This window comes from Garra rufa, chromosome 10, assembly GCF_049309525.1.
Source record: "Garra rufa chromosome 10, GarRuf1.0, whole genome shotgun sequence".
Lineage (NCBI taxonomy): Eukaryota > Metazoa > Chordata > Actinopteri > Cypriniformes > Cyprinidae > Garra > Garra rufa.
In genome coordinates this window covers 48,177,787-48,201,763 of record NC_133370.1, presented here as the reverse complement: position 1 = coordinate 48,201,763, position 23,977 = coordinate 48,177,787, and the positions used below count along the sequence as shown (strand labels likewise).

The 23,977-nt window shown below is 38.7% G+C and overlaps 1 protein-coding gene across 1 annotated transcript in view; it reads right to left on the bottom strand.

The window, feature by feature from the left end:
• Nucleotides 1–242: 242 nt before the first annotated feature.
• The window catches only part of LOC141344614 (zinc finger protein 521-like), a 68,821-nt gene continuing 45,086 nt past the window's right edge, over nucleotides 243–23,977 (bottom strand). Inside the window, exons 3-5 of the mRNA XM_073849487.1 lie at nucleotides 2,871–6,313; nucleotides 1,777–1,861; nucleotides 243–592 (exon numbers count right to left, since the gene is read on the bottom strand). Of these exons, the coding sequence (XP_073705588.1) occupies nucleotides 243–592; nucleotides 1,777–1,861; nucleotides 2,871–5,957 (3,522 nt within the window). The 5' untranslated portion in view covers nucleotides 5,958–6,313. The remainder of the gene's footprint in view (nucleotides 593–1,776; nucleotides 1,862–2,870; nucleotides 6,314–23,977) is intronic.

Sequence of the window (23,977 nt, the reverse complement as noted above, 5' to 3'; positions counted from 1 at the left end):
TAGAAAACTTGTAATACAAAAAATGTTAAGTAAGGTGATAACTATTAGTTAATTTTTTACCCTATTGATCTGCAGTGTAATTTTAACTTTTTTACTTTTACTTATTTTCCAGCATAAATTAAGTCAAATGCTAACAAAATGAAATACTGTTAAGAAATGTGTTTAAAAATGTGCAAGCATCGACAAGATCCTCAACAGTAATGTTTCTCCTCTGCTCTGTTTATCCACTTCATTCCTCGTCTTTATTCAGAAGATTTTCTCCTCTTTCCTTTCAGCATGACACCAGCCCACAGCGCTGCTTCACACAGAGTGGCCTGCTGGACAACAAATGTGTATCCTACACTGCTCCAAGCCTCCACCAACTGCTCTCTGCCATCCACCTCACCCACCTTCCTCTGGCTGGGCCGCCCAGGCCATTCGCTCCCCGCTGAGCACCGGAGCGACACAAGGCTGGATGTGTTTGCTGCTTGAGCATGAGCCACTGTAATCAGCCACCCCCACCTCACGCCACATGCAGGACGCCCACGTGTGTCCTTGAGAAGGTGGCCCACCAACTTGGCAAATGAATGGAAATTTGCCCTTTTCCTTTTGCCTGATCTCATAAAATCCGAAATATGTTGGGGTTATGCTGTCTACTCAAATGTTATTGGCTTGATCACGCACATGAGTAAAACTGGCGGTCTACATCTTCAACAAAAGACAAAAATCTGATTTTGGGCCGTTCTAGCTGTGGCTTTCCATTTGCAGGCACCTCAGGGCTCCTGTGGCCAAGATCAGTCCCTACTGTCCAGTTCACCTACCTCCACCTCCTTACCTTATCCGATTGCCTTCTGGAAGATGTCTCTGTGGAAATCAGCAATATTAATGGCTGTGAATGAAATCTGCCAGGAAAAAATGCACAAAGCACACCTTTTTATATTTACGAACCACAAGGCCAGGTTACGAGGACCTACTGGCTTTTGTGCTCATGTTTAATAGCACCCCATTCTCTACATATTTAGAGTTATCGATGGCAATAAAGCAGGGACATGTGCTTAGAAACAACACCCTGAAGAGCATAGCGCCTGCTCCATTACATAGGCTAATAACACTGACAGCTGAGCGCAGATAACCCCGCGGCCCCCTGTTTCACCACATCTTTACAGATGGCCATTAAACAGAGAAAGTGTGCCCTTTTTTCAAGGGAAAAGATATTTAAAGCTTCTCAAATCAGGCCTTTGTTTTTTTCTCTTTGCAGTTTTGGCACATGCTGGTTGGGAGGGAATTACAGTCCAGATTTACATTTGATGGGAGACTGCAACAGAACTCACTTCAGCACAACCAATTGTAAATTAAAAGCTATATCTATTGAGAAAAATGGAACATGCTTCTTTCAAGCATTTCTTTTCAAGGCAATTCTGTTCTGACACATTCTCTTTCCATAAAACACACCAAATCATAAATAGGAATGAATGAAAGTAATGAATAAAGAACAGGAGAGCAGATAACCAAGACCCTTGACGAATTCTGTTATTTTCCTGAAACACAACATTCCACCCTGAAACTTGCTTCTCCGGGACATTCTGTCCAAACACTCAAACTGAATTATTTAACCACATTTATGTTTTAAAACCCTGTTGACTGTATACAAGAAATATATACAAGGTGTAATAAATAAAAAGATCCAAATGACAAACAAGATACATGGTCAAACTTGACAGCAATACCCAAAATTGAGATTGAATTGACAAATGTTTAGCCATTTCTTACAGATTCAATTAGTCCAATCAGTCTTACCTAGCATATGATTGGCCACATGGACCTGGATGTCCCATTTACTGTAGAAGACCATCTGACACTTGATGCACTGGTAAGTCTTCTTCTAAACAGAAAAAAAGAAATACCAAATAGAAATTAATAATGTTGGACAATGATGTTGAAATGAGAAAATACATGTCTCTTGTACTCTTGTACACTCTTCGTGGTAACACTTATTTTGATGGTCTCCTGAGACAGCAATGAGAGTTTGCTGTCTCAGGGGACTTTGCAGTTGTAGTTGCAAAGGTACTTATAGTCAACAGAATGTCTAAATGGGACCATCAATAAAGTGTAACCCGCCTCTATGTAAATGGTATTTCCCAATAAAAAAAAATCTTTAGCTACAACAATTATCACTATCAAAGGGTCGTTCTTTGCGCACAAAAAAGAAATTCTGAATTCATAAAATGAAGGTTGAACCAGTAGCTGCATTTCCATTACCCTTCAAATTGCACAAACTGAAATTGCGAATTGAAAATACGGCCGATGGAAACACGTAAATTTCCCAAAAACTCCCATATATTGCAAAAAAGTTTCTACAGTCACATGAGGTGGTTTTTCAGGCAATTTGAAAAAGGGATATTTCGCAAAAGTGCAATGAAAAACACCTCATATGTGGCGCTCTTTCCTTGCCTTTAATGCTTGAACAACCCCGTATTTAAACTGAATTACGGCTCAGATACGGCCACCAGAACTGATCGCAGCCACTCTAGTCAATGCTTGTGTTTATACAAGCCGGACCGTGACACTTTACAGAAATGCTCCAGAAGCGTCTCTCCGCGCAGCTTTGCTAAATATATCTACATCTCTAATAAAGGAAACGCACCTACTGATATCACATGGGCTATTTTAATGATGTCCTTGCTACCTTTATGGCCCAGAAAGCTCTCAGATTTAATAAAAAAATATCTGCGTACTAGAATATGTGTTCTAAAGATGAACAAAGATCTTATGGGTTTGGAATGGCAATGATTTATGACAGAATTTTCATTTTTGGGTCAACCAACCCTTTAACGTATTGACAGGAAATGTACTGAGCATGCACTGTAGGTTTACTGTAAAAGACACCTTACCTCATCACTTTGGGTTGGGCTAACTCGTGACATGGGTGAGCCATCGGGGGTCCGTAATAGAGCAGCTTCTGGTGTTTGGTCTCTGTGCACTGTCTGCAGGTGTGCTTGAAGCTCTGCCTCTGACTCAAATTTAACATTGCAACTGGAACAGCGGGTCTTGGAAATAGAGGGTGATACTGATGAAGATGATGAGGAAGAACAGACAGTCTTTCCCTTTATAGGACCAGGGCTGAGGCTCTCCCCTTGGGTCCATCCAGCAGCATGACCCATTGAGGTTTGAGCACCTTGATGCAACAGTTTTCCTCCATTAAGAGTTGAGCTCTTGCTACCAGCGGCATTGACACATAGCGCGCAAAGACCATATGTCAAACCATTAATGTCAAGTTTCACCAAGTCCTGCTTAGAGTTGAACTCTTTGAGACATGCAGCACACTTGACGACTTTCTGGCTTTGAATGAGTTGAAGTTCTGTGGCAGCTGAGTATGCAGTTGGTTGATTTGTAGATGTAGTCTTCTGCATGTGAAAGGTGCCATGGATCTTGAGTTCTAGAGTTGAGGTGACAGTCTGCATGCAGACCACACAGCGGAAGCCAGTCAAGGAATTGCGCAAATCTGGATGCATCTGACAGTGCTCCAGGAAGTCTTCCTCACTCTGCAGTGGTAATTTGCAGATGCGGCAGCTTCCAGTGTCTAGGCTTTTGCTGTGAGTGACCTTGTGCTCTGTAAGAGTAAGTAGAGAAGGGAAGCGCTCTCCACAAATGGGACACATGTAGTGTTTGACAGGCCCTAAGTGAGTTTGCATGTGCTCCCGAAGTCCTCCCTCCGAGAAGAAGGTTCTAGAGCAGACATTGCATTTGTGGTTTCCCTTGATTATGTCTGCCTTTCTCTTGTGCATAGCACTCTCTCCTGGTCGAATATTATGGTCACGGAGTTGGTGATTGGTTAGGAGGGACTCCATAGTATAGGATGCACCACAGATGTCACAGCTATACATGACCTCGGAGGTATCAAAGTCTTCTTCACTTCCATCCCGACTGTTATGAGACTCCCCTGCACCAGTTCCCCCATGGCTGTTGGTCAGAAAGGCCTGTAACTCTCCATCATCTTTGGCAACTGAATCACCGCTACCAGACGTGGATCCATTGGTGCTGCAATTCTGGGTCTTTCCCTCAAACACGCAGTGCTTTTCACGAAGGTGACGTTCTAGCAGATAAACAGCATGGAAGGCTTTGCAGCAAAAGTGACAATTGTACTTCTTGCTGTGGGTGGTTATATGACACTGCAGCTCTACTTCTGTGCCAAAGGACTCACCGCAAAAGATGCAGCGGTGTGAACAACCCTGATTTTCAAGGTGACTGTGTTTGACATGAATTTGAAGTTCAGCCTCATGCCTGAAATCCCAGTTGCAGGAAGTACATCGGTATACCTTTTTCTCATTACTGTGCTTGACTGCAAGATGGAGTTGAGTTGACACCTTAGAGTCAAAGACCTCCTGGCAGAGAGTACAGCGAAAAAACACAAAGGTGTGCATATCGAGAAGGTGCTTCTGCAAGTCATCCACAGATGTGAATTGCTTGTCACAGCTCTCACAGATGTAGTATGTGGACATGATCATGAAATGAACAGTCACGTGTTTCAGAAGAGACTCCTGGTTAGGAAAGTCCTTGTTACACTGTGGACAGTTTAGCTGTGGCACGACACCATCAAGGTGGGTCTTTAAGTGTGTCTGGAAAAGATCTAAGCTGGTGTACTTAGCACCACACTGATTACAAATGAACTCACTTGAGCACAAGGAATTGCTGTTCTGTTTAAATAGTGACGCCTGTTCTACAGTGACTGGAGATGAGGGACTAAGGACTCGCAGAGATCTTCTCCCATTGTTGATATAATTCAGAGCAAGAGGGATGTTCTTGTGGTTCTCCTTTATGTGCTTGTTAAGCTTCATGACACTGTTAAAAATAGGGGAGTTGGTACAGTAAGAGCATGAGTAGATCTCCATAATGGGATCTTTGGGAGTGACCGCTAGTGGAGAATCAAACTGCACGCTTCCAGAGTCACAATGAGTCTGCCTGACATGTTCTTCCAGAGTGGCCTCAGTCAAAAATCCCATAAAGCACTTGGGGCAAAAGAATGCATTGCTTTCTTTGGCGACTGGGTTAGGAAAGCCATGGGAGCACCGTATGTGCTCTTGCAGAGCATTAAGATCTCCAAGCACCTCTGGGCAGAAGTTGCATTGCAGCAGGTCTTCGGACAGGTTAACAAGTACACCTGAGGGATCCTTGGCGTTGTGGATCTGTTTCAGATGCTCGTTCAAATTACAAAGGGATGGAAGGATCTCCAAGCAAAACTGGCAAGTGTGAGCCTGCTCTGGCTTGTCAACATGTTTGGTCTTAAGATGAATCTGAAGCACAGCAAGGCTTGAGAAAACTTGTTTGTTGCAGTAAATGCAGCTGTATTCGACTTTTGGCTGTTTGGCAGATCGCCCATACGTGTTATTATGGGTGGCCCTCTTTCTTCTTCCGCGTGTCTTGGGCACTGTAGAAGCGGCCTCCAACATGGTTGAACTGTCAACCGAAAGGTTAGAGTCTGGGGTAGTGCTTGAAACAGAAGTATAACCTAAAGGCAACACAGAGGGGCTGTTGCTGGACTCTGGAAGTTGGTGGATATCCATGTGAGTGTAGAGCTCCTCTACAGTGGGGAATTGCTCAGAGCACACAGTACATGTGTTGCTCTTTTTATCTCGCCCATGCACTTGATCGATGTGGGTTAGGAGAGTTCCTTCATCACTGAATGGCTCGTGGCAGTAGATGCACTGCAAACCAGGTTCTAGACTCCCTCCTACAGGAGAAGAGCACTCTGGGTGGCTTTCTGCAATGTGCTTCTGCAGTTCCTCCGGCATGTCGAAACCCTCCTCACAGCGGCTGCATTTGCGTGTATCTTTTAACCTCCACTCATGAGGGGACCTTGTATTCGCTCCATCCTTCCCACGTTCATGGACCTGCATGTGTCCGTGAAGCGAGTTGGTGGACAAGAACCCCCGGCGGCACACTGGGCATTTATGGGGCTTGTTGGCAGCGTGGGTTTTCATATGGATTTTTAGATGATCACTGCGTGAGAAAGCAGAGTCACAGTCTCCACAGTGGTACTTTTTGTCACCGGTGTGAAGCTTGATGTGTCGGTCACGGCTGCGCTTGTGCTTGAACAAGCGACTGCAGTATGTGCAGCTGAAGGGAAGTTTATCTCTGTGACTCTGCTCGTGGCACTTAAGGAAGCTCAGGCGACTGAAGGATTTTGCGCAAAACTGGCATGGGTAGGGTAGGCCTGCACCTGCTTCATCCTCACCGTATTCATATTCATCGACATGGCCTGGAGATGTGTGGTCTTTACTAGATGGCGATGATGCAGGCCAAGAGCAAGATGGGTCATCTTCTATATCAGTTCCATCTGTCAAAAACAACCAGAAGACAAAACCGAATATGTTACCTCTTTATTGTTTGATGGCATACAGATGCAATGAGTATATTGTAGAAAAATGACTAGATTCATTGATATTTCACCGACCTCTGCCTTCATCACTCTATAGATATGTGTGTTTAAAAGAACAGCAGGTCAACCTATATTTTTAGGTCCTAATGATTTGGACCATAGACTGAACGCTCCTTGCTGACAAGCATTGTGTGAATGATGTGACCTGTTAATATAGGTATTGTATAAGCAGTTTCTGTATGCAATATTTTCTTTAAATCTGCTTGGAAACAATGTTCACCTTAAAGGTGACATATCATGAAAATCTGACTTTTTCAATGTTTTAGTGCTATAATCTGTTTCCGTAACTTGTTTGTTTTTAACATAAACTTGTGTGTATTTGACAGTTTAAGCACAATAAGACAAGAAAGAGAACTTAGTTGATTACTCTTAAGCTGTGTCAGCCGTTTTCCCAGTGTTATTAGCACTTTTAATTGCGAAATGCTCAAAAGGTTTCTTTTCTTTTTTTTTTTTTTTGAGAACTGAGATTCCACCCCAGTTTAAATGCATGTCAGCTACAAATATTAAAGACATTAGTTGACCTTACTGTTGTGCACCAACTAAATACTGGATTAGACTTTTTATATTGAAGTAAGGAAATTTCAGTGTTTTGTAGTGGTTTGTAACAGGTCGCCATTTGAATTGATTGCAAACATTGTTGAGTTATATACTTCAAGTATATATCCACAATACATTAGAAACATGTCTACTTTATGTTAAAGTCAGATTTATTACCATGGTTCACATTAAATGTGACCTTCTATGGCCCTATTTACAATATGTAATGTAAGTCTCAGGTGTCCCCAGAATGTGTCTGTGAAGAATATGCCTATTTTGAGTATAAACAGAAACAAATTGTTTTTTTTTCTCTTCATTTTTTTGCAGTTAAAATATCCACCATAGTCATCAAAGCACCACTTCTCTACAAATTCTCCGCCATCAACAATTAATGTCAGTGAAAGACAATGACTGTCAGACTTAAAAAGTAAGTACAACCCATGAAATGTGTATTAAAAAACACATATTGGGACTTAATATTTTCTGGAGTCTGGTGCTGATTTGTTATAGTGTGGTACCCACTCCCAGGTGTCTGTCAGAACAGATAAATGACCAACTTAAAATAAATGCAGTATAAAAAAGCCTCAAACTGTTGGATGTTGTGCTCCCACAATATTTCAGTTATGAACTTTTGCATGTGGATCAAGGATCACCCCATGAGTCCAAGCTTCATTTTGAAGATTACTGTTTAACGAAATAAAAGGTCACATCTATATATCAGTTTACAAGAAACAAATCTGGTTTATGCTGGTGAACATAATGCACCCTAATTATACAGGATTTGCTTAAAACCAGCTTTTTCAGACACCCGATCAACCCCAATTTTGTATCCATATCCCTTTAAATAATGGAGTGAACTGCCAACCAATGAACTGCCAAGAGGCTTTGCTGGAAAAGAGAAAAACAAGGGGAAATGGGTAGGATTTATGAGACATCTTCAAGCAACCTACTCACATATTCATGTCTCTTCCATTGTTTTTTACCTCAGGATCTGCCACGGCAACATGCATTTATGAGCACTTAACCCTTGGCAGCATATCTTCAGGAAACAGATAACAATGCAGGTTGACCTGCTGTTCCTCTGAACACACAGCTTTACGAAGCTCAGCCCAAGATACACATTCTGAATAATTCCCCATTTTCTATGACTGTGCAGTTTGGAACATTCTGAACTAAATGTCCAGACAAAATGTGATACAATGAAATACATAAGCAACGTACTTCTGATCAGCAAACCTTACAGTCCAATTGCGATTTAACACATTTTAAGATCAATGTCAGAAATGTCTAGTGCTCATGGACAAGAGTGTGAACACTGACTGATGGGATCAGAGTCAGGGCAAAAAGACAGCATGTTTTTGTCTCTCTTACTTGTCTTGTTTTTTCCTTCCTTCACTCAGACGAGAAATGTGCAGGACGCTAGCCGCCTGAGTAAATAAAAGCCAGAGTCTCATGGGTCCTCATCCCCGGCTCATGGCAGCGGCCTCTGTGTGCCTGCCAAAGGGGATGCTGGTCCTGAAAACCTACACCCTACAGATGAGGGTCTGTCTTTGTTGGCCTGCCAAAGCCTTCCTGAGCATCCCTGTCCAACATCCTGCCACTTCCAGAGAGGAAGACCTCCATCTTATGGGCTGACGTTGGTGCAGGATTCTGTTTTTTTAAAGCATACAGTGTATGTAGGTCTCAAAGCAACCACTCTACACAGCTGGAAACACTTTTGACATCAGCTTTTATGTTTGGAAATGGAATAATGCACTTTAATAGTTCCAAATAGCTGATGTTGCTTCATACAACAGTTAAATAAGGTGCTTCATCATGTTTACAGGCAATGGACAAAAAACAAAGCAAAAAAACCCCACACATATATACACACACAAAATATCTCTAAAATAAATTCTTATTATCTTATTGTCTTTTAAACACGACAATACAGGCCCTAACCTTAATGCACTGGGGGAAAAAAGGAAAAAAAGCAGTACATTTATATAATTAAAAAAACATATGGTTTCATTTTTTATTAGTACATAAAAAAAGAAAAAAAGAGGCATATAAAAAGAAATCACATTAAATATTAAGATCTTTTAGACATTCGTATCTTTATTAGTAGTAAGTAAACTAAAACATTGACTAACTAAAATGACTAAAACTAAAATGTTTTTAGTTTTATCTTTACCTATTTAACTTTTTGTCTTCATCAAATTCTACTTTTATATAACTAATTTAGCTTTTCTTTATGATGAAATCAAGCTGTAAAAATCCCCAAAATTATATTATAAATATAAATATATTGTGTTCACCTACATTGAGTACCATTTTAATTTGTTTAAAGATAAAGATTTTGATTTTATAATAGATAACCTTTTTCTTTTTAATATTTTTTCAATTCTACTTTCATAAAATAACTAATTGAGCTATTCTTTATGCTGAAATTAAGCTGTAAACATCTCCAAAAGATAAAGATTTTGTTTTTAAAATAAATAATTATTTTACTTAAATTTGTTTTATATATTATATTATATTATATTATATTATATTATATTATATATAGTAGTCAACATCTGAAGTTGTCCTAAGACAAGATCAGGTATTGTTTTGGTTTTAGAACAACTTTGATGAAAGCTTTTGATCCACTTCAAATGTTGACTACTGTATATATATATAATAGAGTCGAAATTTATTTTGAATCAAACCACAAATATAATAAAAAAACAAACTATTCATTTGACAGTACACATTTTTCCTTCTTTCTTCATTTAATAATACAAGGAATTTTAATAGCTTCTATATAGATTAACCTGTATAACTTAATTTTGGCAATTATTTATTCCGGACAGATTGTCAAACATTTTCTTTCTTTTAAAATTTAGCTAAAATCTAAGTAGTGAACTCTTCCTGAAAGCAGATATCTAACATGCCTACTGCTGTGGTCACTCTAAAGAAGGAAGTAGACTGGAAGAAATTACATGAAAGCATGTTAAAAGGGAAATGTCATTGGACAGAGGAGGATATTATGAGCTGTGAGGGTGATAATGAACAGTTTGTAAAAAAACAATGAAAAAATGCATGGGCTGTAGGTCAAAATACAAGTACAAAAGGCTACTGAACTAGAAAGTTTAAAAGTTCTACCTAAGGCCAAATGCCTTAGTCACATTCCTTCTCTGTATCCTTCCTGGCATCATGCAAAAGGTATTGTGCTCAAATCATCCATTATCTGTCTAAAGAATGTAGAATGTAATGTGTAGATGTCCTCAACATACTGTCCAAAAAGGAAGCGTCCAGATGGGCAACTTTGGGTAGCCTTGACCTCCCCTAAAATTTGATTTGCCATCACAGATGCCATTACAAAACTCTAAACTTAGTTTAAATCAGAGCCGAAAGCTGTGTCACCAATGAAAATGAATAAAGTGGACCAAAATAAGTAAACACGCTTTACAGTTTGAAACTGTATTAACCTTGAATGTTAGTTTGAATGTAAGGTTTTAACATTTAAAAGGCTCCTTTAGTTGCATAATACAGGAATGCATTGATGTATTTCTGATGATAGCTCAGCTAAAGTCCTCCTCCTCATATCTCCATCCATCATCATTTCTAGCAGGCTACGGCTAAGACTGTTTAATCTTGTTTAGGAGGCCAGTTACTGACTCTTCAGCTGTGATTGCATCATGCTGACCTAAATTCCCGGACCGCTGAGAAAAACATCATCTAGCCAAACATCACTAGAAAAGAGTTTGCTCCCATATCAGTAAACCAGTGAAATAGTTTTTAATATATTTTCTGACAATTTTACGAGACCTGAATATCATTGAAGCAATGGAGGCATTGGGTCATTGTAAAATCTGTTACCTTAATATATATATATAATTGCACATTAAAATAACCATCTTTATATGCTATATTTATACATACTGAAAATTATTATTTAGTACGTCCTAAGATAATCTTAAGAACATCTGTAAGTTACTGTATTTTAAATGAAATGAATTTACAAATATGTAATGAAAATATATTTAAAAAGGCCTACATGACATAAACGTTCCAGCAGAAATTACATCTTATATTTAGTAAATTTTGGTATATTTTAGTTCATTATAAATGCTTGTCATTAGTCATTCAGCAGTACACTTTAAACAAGTTTTTAAACACAATAGACTTATGACATTATATATAAACTACTTAATTTATACAAAAAGCAGTCTTAATTTTAACTAAATGCATTTAATATAAATTGAAAGTGGAATCCCAAGCAACAAAAAGTGCACATCCATAATGAACTTCAAAGTGCTCTTTTTTGCACTTAATATACTAAAACATATTCTTTAGTACTTTTTAAGATGGTTTTAAGAACATCAAATGTGCTATTTTGAGACACAATGAATATGAACTAAAATGCACTTTTAACATACTATTTCTTTGTTAAAAATGTATTTAGTTACCACTTGTAATACACTTGAACCCATCCTTCATACACTATGGCTTCAAGTGTACTACAATTGGTAAATAAATACACTCTACATTTTTTAGTACAGAGATAATATGTTAAAAGATAATTTTACTTCATATATTAATGGTGTTAAAGTTAGTGTGTGAAAATTCAAGTTACTTTAAGTCTATTATGGATGTGCACTTTTTTGTTTTTTGCTTGGGATTCTACTTTGAATTTATATGAAATGCAATTAGTTCAAATTCTATTAAATTCAAATAGTATAACATTTAAAACATTTAAAGTGTACTGCTGAATGACTACTGACAAGCATTTATAATAAACTAAAATATCCAAAAATTTACTAAATATAAGGTGTAATTTCTACTGAAAATTTTATGTCATGTAGGCCTATTTAAATATATTTTCATTACACAATTGTAATGGGTGATAGGTGTTTAGTACAAATTCAGTACATTTATATATATATATATATAAAATATCAAAATATGTATACTGTAAAGCACTACAAATATTACTAAAACATGATTTAAAATGTACTTCAAAACATTTTATTTGACGTAAAGTACGCTTAGGTACAGTGTTGGGGAAAGTTACTTTTAAAAGTAATGCATTACAATATTGAGTTACTCCCTAAAAAAGTAACTAATTGCGTTACTTACTTACTTTTTATGAAAAGTAATGCATTACATTACTTTTGCGTTACTTTTTAAATCTGGGCAGGGCTTGCTTGTTTGTTTTTAATATAAAAAGTTATATTTTTAGCAAATGTAAAAGCCTTTTTACACCAAAAGCCTCAGGCTTAGAGAAAAGTAAATTGACGTCTGTACAGTCGACCGCAGAAGAACAAATGTCAACTCTTCAGCAATAAAAAAAGGAAAACAAATGTTAGATTATCTTGAGTGATTTTTGTGAATCGGATCATTGAAGATCGGCAACAAAGACATCGGTTGATAAAATGGTATTAAATACATAAAGGATATTTGTATTATTTAACATATTTAATTATTGCAGGTTTGTGTTGAATTTCAGCGTTTTTATTCATTTTGAGGAACACTGTATCTGTTTTTTTAGTGAGTGAGATGAATTAATGCATGTTCACATTTATTCTAGAACTAACGTAACATCTTACATTTCTCTCAACATGGGGACAGGAGAGCTTTTAATCAATAAATGGGGGGAAAAGTAACAAATTTTATTGAAAAAGTATGAAAGTATATACTTTTAAAATTTTAAGCACACAGAAGCCTAAAAATGGTAACATAAATAAACTGGTTTTATTCAAGTCCAAAATATTCAGAACCAAACTGTATACATTAATTTATACCAGCAAATCTAATTCTTATGGTTTAAATCAGACAGAAAAGCTCTGTAAGGTAACAATTGGATGTTACCACTTACAAGTGCACACTGAATACAAAAAAGCACACCTCTTTTTCACAAGGTTGTTGTGAGACCAGAGCTCTGGCGTCTGACATCCACAGCTTCCTGTCCACCACAGGAGAGCAGCAGCGCGTCAGTCCACATTTACCCATGTGCCCCAGCACTCGCACTAACACTTGGTCAGTGTCCCAGAAATCACACCGCACAGGTGGACACCCAGAAAGAGCAGACAAATGACAGATAGGGACGTGAAAACTAGGACAGTCACTCCTGTTCTCCAGATTTACTGTGAGAGAAAACATCGATTGAGAACCGAAGACTAGGAAGACCGCTGAAGCCTTATATTGATTAAAATGCTTCTGCATTCCTTTAGTAAATGGAAAATATCTTTTGAAAGCTGAATGCAGAGATTTTCATTGACTATCGTTCATGACATTTGATGCAAATACCAAAGTAAATATTTACAGCTTAATGGCTGAGCAATATGGCCAAACAACATTATCACAGATTTTTTTTTTAAATTATATTATACAATATCAATATTTACCATGATATTCATGTAACATTAATGAGGAAGGAAATGCTTTCCACATGTTTGTTAGACCTTGAGAATGAATGCAAACATAACTTGTTTGTTCACAATTAAACTCAAGAAGATAGCTTTTTAATTTAGGGCTACATGAAAGCCATTTTATTTTCCCCTAAATTGTTTTTAATTATATTAAAAAAAAAAAAAAAAAAAAAAAAAAAAATTCCAGATCCAGAGGTTCATGATTTAATACAAATTTATCATTAAAAATGTTGTCAAATTAAATGAATAAAATAAACTTAAAAAATGTAATCAATATTTTAAAATCAAATCAAATGAAAATATAATTTATTTACAACGAAAAATTGCATTTTTATTTTTTTGTCAAATCAGATGTTGCATAACAGAAATTGTATGTAAACATGGATGCAAAAAAGTCTTGGTTTTATGATATTCTTTAAAAAAATATATAGATATAGCTTAAAAAATTACTGGGGTTCAAGCACTTCAAGGCATTTAAGTACATATGAAAAATGCATTATTTAGCAAGCTTGTAACCACCTAAATCAATGATTTAAAAAAGCATTCTTTGGTAAATCCAGGATATTTACCATAGAAATATTATGTTTTTTTTTTTAAACGTTTATGATTGTTGTAGTACCAGCTGTGGTCCGATCTCCTTAAAACTTTGCGTGCTTGTTTAGAATCACCTGTCGCATGTGCTTACTAGGTTTTGTAAGTTTTCCTTTAGGCTTTATAGGATTTTAGGTAAATTTGGACAGGTCCCTTTTCTGAATTACCCATTAAAGCTTTCCAAAGGGTACATTTCAACCTTTTTCGATAATTATTTTCCTAGTGAGTCCTGAGAATTGTACTGCAGTGTTTTTTTTTTTTTTTCAGACTGAGCGAAAAACCTAGGACTAGTTCGCAAAAGTTTTTTACATCTTCTTAATCATTTAACAAAACATTTGACTGACAGCAGTGATTCTAGAGGCAAAGTTGTCCGAAGGAGTTCTATTGTATTATATGAATATCGTGTGTAAGTGTGAAAAACTGCGCAATGCACAATCGTTTACGTGTTGAAAAACAGGTTATCACCTCCCCCAGTGGCCAATTTCTTTAAAATTTCTTACAAACCTTTAGGGCCGTGAGTCAAACAGGCCCACCGACGATCGGTCTCCATTAACCATGTCAAATAGGTGCTTGCACTTAATCGGCCAGTGGCACCCATGTTTTTTAAGATATGCAAATGTCCTTATAGACACTTGTGGCACTTTGGACTAAGACCGTGCTCAGCAGATTGAGCTCTTACCTAAGATATCTCATTCCGTTCAGGAGTTATACACTCTAAAAAATAAAAGTGCTTTAAAGGGTTCTTCAAGCGATGCCATAGAACAGGGATTCTCAAATCTGGCCCACAAGATCCATTCTCCTGCAGAGTTTAGCTCTAACCCTAATCAAACACACCTGAGCATGCTAATCAAGTTCTTCAGGATCATTAGAGAATCACAGGTAGGTGAGTTTGATCAGGGTTGGAGCTAAACTCTGCAGCGCATTGGCCCTCCAGGGTAAGATTTGAGGAACCCTGCCATAGAAGAACCATTTTTGGTTCCACAAAGAACCATTCAGTTAAAGGTTCTTTAAATAACCATCTTTTTCTTACCTTTTTATAATCTGAAGAACCTTCTTTTGCCACAAAGAACCTTTTGTGAAACAGAAAGGTTCTTCAGATGTTAAAGGTTCTTCATGGAACCATTTAGACGAAAAAAGGTTCTTCTATGGCATCGTGAAGCACCTTTATTTTTAAGAGTGTAGGCATTTTACAAAAAGTGGCCCTGCCCCTTTTGAACGTTTTTGCATCCCTTTGCGACGGTGAGTCAAAAGTTCAACTTTTTTATTCATAATTATTGACATTCACTCTCCAGAGATTTTTCAGCACTGGTTTGGTTTCAATCGGGCGAAAAGCCTAAAGCAAAACAAAAGCAGGTTTTTCAAAAATTCCTGAATCGCCAGGTTCACGATCGAATCTGAGGCATGCATTTTGCCCAGCGTGAACCAAGGATTCCAATGACATAAGACACTTGAGCCTGCAAGTTATGAGCGATTTTGTACTTTTGATCACTGTAGCGCCCCCGTCAGGCCGATTTAGGTGAGTCTTGGTGACATGTGAGTACTACCATTCCTCCAAGTTTCAAGTCTCTACGACTTACGGTTGGGTCTGCAGTGCACCATCAGTTTTATGTGGAGATTGCTGGTCCTTGGCCATTCTAACAATTACGCGCTTGAACCCCTAAAAATAATAATAAAAAGTGTATACACACACACGCAAGCACACATATTGTTAGTTTGAGGAGTGCATTTTAGTATTTTATTCATGTCATAATTTCTTTAATTCAATCCAAACATTTATTTTGGCGGTTGTCATGAAGATCTTGAGCTTCGGTGTGTATTTGATGATATTTTTTAATCAAATAAAACAACGTAAAGCTGCTTCAGCAAATCTCGGAGCAGCTCTGGGGATGAAGTTTATGTGTCATGTCATATATTGAGATGCAGATGAAGAAACACTGTGAGCATCACGTGTTTGAGTTTGTGTGTTTTAGATGAAACTGCATTATTCAGTCACAGAAAGATGCAGATTATTAATGATATGTCAGAGCTGCTGTAAAATTAATCTACATCAAGTAAAAATGTCCACAGCTCATAATCTTGATTTGATTGTTTATCGCCCATCCCTACTTAATCCTGACTTCATCTCTTGGCTTTATCACGGTTCATCAGGGTCTTTGTATCAGCTCTTTCCTGCGATATTCAGCTTGTCCTCGGGCTCATCTCAGCGTGCAGAGCTCAGGGAGTGGAAGTGCTGTTGAGCAGGTCAGGTATGAGTGAGCAAACAGGAAGGCGGCTCTGCCCGGGGCTTTGGCTGGGTCTCCGTCCCCTGCGGCCCACCGGGGGGGAGGCCAATCTGTCCCCCAGCAGAGCCCGGCCCGGCCCGCTTCACTGATTCACCCACCCTAAGCGAGCGAGGCAGAGCGGCGGCCACATACAACAGTCTGTGCTTGACTACAACCAAGACAGGCGGCCAAAAAAAAAAGCAGATGGATGAGCCAAACAAACTCCAACTGCTCATCGCAGTTCATATGTCTGTTTCACACCAAACACATTTCCCAGCATGTCTTGTTTCCACAACTTCAAAATGGCAAACAGAGTGTGACAACATTTATTGCTACCAGGAGCTCTAAAGGGGGCCCGAGGGGTGCCAGTGACCCTGTGTCCGTAAGTTTGCTTTGTTTTTGTTTTTGAAATGACAAATACTTATGTTCCGCTTAATATTCAAAAGCCGTATGAAGCATCACTTACAAAGACATTTCAGACTTTAAAACTCAAATTAACTCAACAGAAGCAAGTTTGTCAGTTCTGAGAGGAAAAATGACAGAAGTGTGGGATTTAAACTCATGATTTTGAGCTGAGGGGAAAAGGGAGAATGTCATTTCTTATCAAAATTGTGAGATATAATCTCAGAATTGTGAAAATTAACTCAAATTTACTTTTATTCCATGGCCTCTATAGACTGCTACTTAAAAACTGTCCCCTTACAGCCTCATTTTCATCCAAGAAAAAAAAAAGATAAAATGCCATCTACCCTGTCTAAGGTTTTACCATTCGTCATATAAAACCCAAAACACAGCCACAATCAGATATAAGAGGTGAATTTTCTGCTCCTCAGGTCTCATTCACTAAGCTTCCTACCCACCCCATTATTTATATATTTACTATGTAACAGCAAATAAAGTCAAGTCCTGTCCTATAATTTTTCACATTCTAAAAGCGGTTTCACTCTGAAATACGTCAAAATACATAATCTATAACTTCTGTTACATGACTTTAAAGTTTGCTGAGCAGGACACTAGTTATGAGATGGTGTGAAATCAAAAATCCAAATGGCAATATGCAATAGCGGTTTGCTTTTTTACATTTAAATTGTCATTGCCTTATTCTAGTTGTAATGGTTGAAACAAGGTTAAGATACTGACAAACAGTAGTGTTTAGCTGGACTCGGACTCGAATGGTTAAATACTCTGACTTGACTCGGACTCGACTTAGGTGGACTCGAACCCAACACTACTATAGAACATTTCCAATTATCTTTTGACTGCTGACAAAATGAGCCCACCACCTCCCATTAGATTAGAAAGAAGGTAAATGTCCAGTGATAATGCACAGAACTGCATAAATGGGAAGCCAATAGCTTCTGGAAGCAGACAACATCACTGGTAATCTGGAGAAGCCTGGTTTAAAAAAAACAACAATTAATATTCAGCACAGTTTGACTTGTTTTTCACCCTGGATCTGATTAATCTGATTAATACTTTATACTTATTCAACAACATAACACGTCTAAACGCAAGAGAAAGGAAACATGTGGAGAAAGAGAAGAGGAGGGAGAAAAATAAAACAAGTGTCAGGTAAGGAGCATGTTTTCCATGCACTCCTGTCTGAAATGTCAAGATGTATTCCCCATCAGTGTGAAGATGCACTGACACATCGCCAAGCCTGAACACACACACACACACACACACACACACACACGCTGCATTTATTAATGATTACATTCGGACAAAGGTGAGCAAAACCCTCGTCCAAAATCACACAAATTGCAGTTATGTATTTTCCGAGGAAGCATTAGAGGCAGTGTCTGAGTTTGGTTAAATTATAGCTGAGCATAAGTTCACTGAGCATTTGATGACTAATGCTCTGAAAAGAAAGTGACTAATAAAAATAATACAGTGGTTAAATATAGTAGAGCAATATTAACATGAAATTGTATCAACATCTGACGCAAACCTACAGGTAGAAGTGGTTTGGAAAATGGATGAATAGATGGATAGATGTAATTGGTATTACGACCGTTTAAAATAAAATAATGTTTCAGAACTTTTAGTTTCAGTGCATTTTAGTAGAAATAACAATACAACTCAAAGAGCAATGCAAGAATTATGCATCAAGCAGTCTTTAAATATTTATCAGGTGCATTATAAACGATGACAATGTTAGATAAATAGCTGTGCTTAAGTGCTATTAAAGAGATCAAAAAAGCACTCAAGTGTTTCAGATTTTACTGTCAAGGCTAATTTAGTATCACTTAAACATAAATAAGTTGCAATAAGTAGTTCTAAAATAATATATTATGTACTGTGTGTTCACTGAAAATACATCATAGCTATAATGCTTTTTTTAGTAAGTATACTTAAGAGTTAAAGATCCAGTAAGAAACCTTTGTTGAAAATGGATCAGATAGAGCACTGAAACACACTTGTAGCCAATCACCAGTAAGGGGAGTGGCCAAACATGCTATTTGGGGGCGGAGCTATCAAAGATCTTTTTGGATAAGGGTATCTTTGCTTTGATCAACAGCGTTTCTCAGAAACATACTTACTGCACCTTTTAGTTTTTTCTTAAAACAGTAGACACATAATTTTGCTGTCATGGTGGGGAAATTCCATTGACTTCTATTGTTTTGATAGTATGTTTTCTGTCCTGTAACCCCACCTCTACACCCAAAACCTAAGCCTTACAAAAACCTTTCTGCATTCTTAGATTTTCATTAAGACGTTATTTTGTATATTTATTAAGCCGTTGTCCTCATGGGGCCCATTGGCTGCTCCCCATAACCAAGCTGATTTCAGGTTTTATTATCCCAGAGGGGACATTCTGTCCCTACAATGTGGGGAAAACCTGACCCACACACTGACGCTTTGCTTTGGTCTTTTTAACTGCAGATTTTCTCTCCGTCTCTTTCATTGCACATACTCTAATCCACTCCAGATGAACAAACATCTCTGTTTCTCCACAGTCATATTCATCTCACCCTCCCTTATTCCTCTAAACAGAAGAGAGACACAAGTACAGACAAACAACAGACAGAACAATGAAAACAAAGAACAAAATTTGCATTACGATGGTGTGATTTAATTGCATATAACGCACATTTATATATATTTTTGTAACATCCAGCAGCTGCAAGTTACTTAGCTGATGGCACTGTAGAGATAATCACCATCTGTGTTTACAAAATAATAATTCTGGACTATTATTTGCACACAAATTGGTCTGGTCCAGTTTAGTGATCCATAGCAGTTATAAATTCTTTGTTTGCTACAGTAAATGATCATATAACTTCAGAAGACTTGAAAAAGAAGCTTAAATGCTTGAGTCACTATTCTTGAGACAGCATTCTTCAACATTTCTACTTTAACTTTAATTTCTACATTCGCAAATGCAGATAGTGTTATGTTTACACGCTGTGACACAACACAACGCAATGCAACGCAACCAGTAAAAAGACAGTATGAGTAATTATAATCAGTTTAGTTATGTCCCCACTGGATGCAACAAATGCCTAATTTATAATGGGTTTTATTGTTTCTTTCTCGTCGCGCATTCACAATATGATAAGGGGCGTAACATTTCTTTTACACGCTTGGGGGATTTGGCCAATCACAATGCACTGTATAGCTGGCCAATCAGAAAACACCTTGGTTTCCATCAACGATGAGTTTTGTAAAAATTTAAGCGTTTAACATTTACCTTTTTAACATTTTCAGATATGCTGTTGAATGAGGTTGGCTATGACAGACAAACAGATTTAATGTGTTGTATCTGTGGTGAGGTTTATAGCATGCTCTAAAAGCTCACAGTAACCAAGACTGACTGTTTCAGGAAGCTGATACAAATGAACAGAAACTCCAGATGTCATTTTATTGAAGCTGTGGATTCCAGCCTAAAGTAATACTCTTATGTGAGAAGACTCAACTGCTCAATGATTGAGGATCAGAATTGATTTGGATCTATTTGCCATCTACTTATTTACAAACTATAAATTAATAAGTATCATTTTTAAAAGACAAGTAGAAGTGGTTTAGAATGAAAGAAGATTGGAGTTCATCCCAAATTGGTCTCAGCCTCAAACATCACACCCACGGACCGATGGCTGGACGTCTGATGCCTAAGGCACACAATGGGAAAAACTTTGGGAGTTTTGAAGTCTTCATATGATTTCCGGGAGAAGTGTATGCAACTTTTTTAGTAGTCTGACTGGAAACAAAGTTGTTGTAATGCCAAACCACCTCCTGGAAGAAGAAAGCCACCGTGTTTACAACTGACAATGAGCATTTACCATGATAACTAAATGCTGGATTTTCAAATATATGTGAAGTTCAGGACTGGAGATGATTGGTTGCACCCTAGTCTGTTATTGTAAGGACATCGACTTTATATTTTCACAACCCTAAGCATAACACTGAACAAAAAAACTGTGGCTGCTTTACATTGTTCATATGGTCTCTTAGGCGCTCTTTGCCAATGAAAGCTGCTATGGAGGCCAGACCTTCTGCTGTCGGTCTGAAGGTTTGGCTATATGAGACTTGTCCCAAACGGACCCAGTTTTCCACTAGAGGATTTGTGGTCACAATCTTAAAACCTGTTGATCTGGGTCTCAAAATTGAACAAGTATTGTTCTGGATCTGGGTCTTGACTGTGTCTTTGAAGATCTACACATGACCTCAACTAGTTGACATTTTTCACCATTACAGAGAATTTGCAAGAATTCCAGTGGCTGCTTAGCATCTGTCTCAGTGTTTGAAATGAATGTCACGATAAATTAAGCATGTTCTGTATTTTAATACATTAAAATAGACAGCCAAGTTCCTCAACTGACAGCCCTCGGTCACGATCTTGGTCCTAGGGGGTCTGGTATTGGACTAGATCAGGGACAGGCAAGGCCAGTTCTAGAGGACCACCTTCCAAAGAGTTTAGCCCCATCCCTAATCAAACACACATGAAAAATCTAACCTATAGCTGTGTTCCAAAGGCCACGCCTTCAAAGGCCACAAATGTTGAATTGAGCACTGCAGAGCAGAAGTAACATTTATACTAGACTTATATTCATCTGTCTGAGAGGTCACCACCTTTTTTGTAACATCAAATATTCGATAAGGTTGAAACCCAATACTTACACGTAAAGGTGTAAATCTACCATTTTCTCTCTCCAAAAAAAATCCTGTTGTCACCGGTGTGCAATGAATCTTGGAATAGTCTGGGTCACAAAAGATGCATATCTTCTATCTTTCATGGGTCCAGAAACAAAGAATGCATATCAAGATCAAATTTAAAGGAGCTTTAGATTTGGGACCTCCTTTGCACCATTGTAATACAGGATGCAACCTCTGAATTGAGACAGAGCTTATGGCTACAGGATTGCTTAAATGTTAGAGGTAGGTATGCCTGATTAGGGATGGAACTTAACTTTGTAGGACAATGATCTTCCAAGATCCAGGCTGTGAAGGATCCATCCCTTTGTATCTTTCATGGCTCAGACAAAGGATGCATTTGAGGATGCAGCCTCTGAATTGTGACACGGTTTATGGCTACAGGATTGCCTTCAGGAGACATTCAGTCTTTGAATGCAACCATTAACCTTTAGAGGATGCAGCCTTTGAATTGGGACATACCTTATGTCTTCGGGATTGCTTGAAAATTACAGGCAGGTGTGTTTAAGGATGGAACTTACCTCTGCAGGACAGTTGGCCTCCAAGATCCGGGCCACAATGGATCCATCGCTTGTGTCTTTTATGGCTCAGGCAACAAAGGATGCATTTCGAGGTTGCATTTGAAGGAGACTTAGAACTGCAACAGCCTTCGTCGTGTCGCTGTGATGCATTCAGTTTTCGAATACAGCCTTCGAACGATGCAGCCCCTAAATTAGGACACAGTTTTATGGCTACAGGATTGCTTGAAAACTACAGGCAGGTGGGTCTGATTAGGGATAGAACTAAGCTCTGCAGGACAGCTGGCCTCTAAGGTCTGGGCTGCAAAGGACCCATATCTTTTATCTTTCACAGCTCGGGAAACAAAGGATGAATTTCGAAGTCACATTTGAAGGAGAGTACGAATAGGAACAGACTTTGTTGCACCACCAGTCTCTGAATACAGCCTTTGAAGGATGCAGCCCCTGAATTGGGATGCAGCTTATGTACACAGGTCTGCTTGAAGGACAGTGCCACAATGGATCCATCTCTCGTGTGTTTCACGGATGGGAAACAAAGGACGCATTTTGAGGTTGCATTTGAAGGAGACTTAGAACTGGAACAGCCTTCGTTGTGTTGCTGTGACGTATTCAGTCTCCGAATACAGCCTTCGAAGGATGCAGCCCCTGAATTGGGACGCAGCTTATGTCCACAGGACTGTTTGAAAATAATAAGCATGTGTGTCTGATTAGGGATGGAACTAAACTCTACAGGACAGCTGGCCTCCAAGGCCTGGGCTGCAAAGGACCTATATATTTTATCTTTCACAGCTTGGGAAACAAAGGATGAATTTCGAAGTCACATTTAAAGGGGACTTAAAATAGGAACAGACTTTGTTGCACCACTTTGACAAATTCAGTCTCTGAATACAGCCTTTGAAGGATGCAGCCCCTGAATTGAGGCGTAGCTTATGTACACAAGACTGCTTAAAAATTACAAGCAGGTATGTCTGATTAGGGATAGAACTAAACTCTGCAGAACAATGGTCTTCTGAGATCCGGGCCACAATGGATCCATCTCTTGTGGTTCCATTCCTTCATGGTTTGGGAAACAAAGGACGCATTTCGAGGTTGCATTTGAAGGAGACTTAGAACTGGAACAGCCTTCGTCATATCGCTGTGACGTATTCAGTCTTCAAATACAGCCTTCGAAGGATGCAGCCCCTGAATTGGAATGCAGATTATGTCCACAGGACTGTTTGAAAATTACAAGCAGTGGTCTTCCGAGATCCAGACCACAATGGATCCATATATTGTGTCTCTCATGGTTTGGGAAACAAAGGACGCATTTTGAGGTTGCATTTGAAGGAGACTTAGAACTGGAACAGCCTTTGTCGTGTTGCTGTGACGTATTCAGTCTTCGAATACAGCCTTCGAAGGATGCAGCCCCTGAATTGGGGCGCAGCTTATGTCCACAGGACTGTTTGAAAATTACAAGCAGATGTGTCTGATTAAGGATGGAGCTAAACTCATTGCTCTTGTTTTCCAGGATTTGAAATGTGATTTGAAACTTAGTGTACAGACAAAACTGTGAAGCCTCTGCAAGGATAAGAACAGCCTATTAATACAACTGTTGTTAAATACAGCAGCATTCATTGACACCGCAGGAACTCTTCTGAGTCAAGACGCAGCAGCGGTCCAGACATGCACTGCACCTAAACAAACTACTGCTGTTATGGAGGGAGACAAACCTGCAAAACAATGAGAAAAACACCGCTGAGGTGAAGGAGGAAAAGAGGAACAGAGAAGTAAACAGATTGAGAAAAACGACAGCATACTAAGAGGCAGAAGACATGGGAGAGGGGGTGGAGAAGGCAGTCGCAGTGAAAAAGAGACAGTTTGAAAAATCAAATTTGCAGAAACACACATAAAGCTGCCTCTCAGACAAAAGGCAACACACACGGGTATTTGTGGAGCTGTCTACCCATGATACCGCGCTGAAAGTTTATTAAACAAGAGCCCTTCACGTAAAGACTCCCCACCCGCAGACGAGACGAAGCCCCGCGGCCCCCGTCATTCAGACGTTCCTTCATTTCAGCCGTGTGTTCACCTCCCCGTCGCTCTGGCCTCCCTCATCCTGCTGCGGAT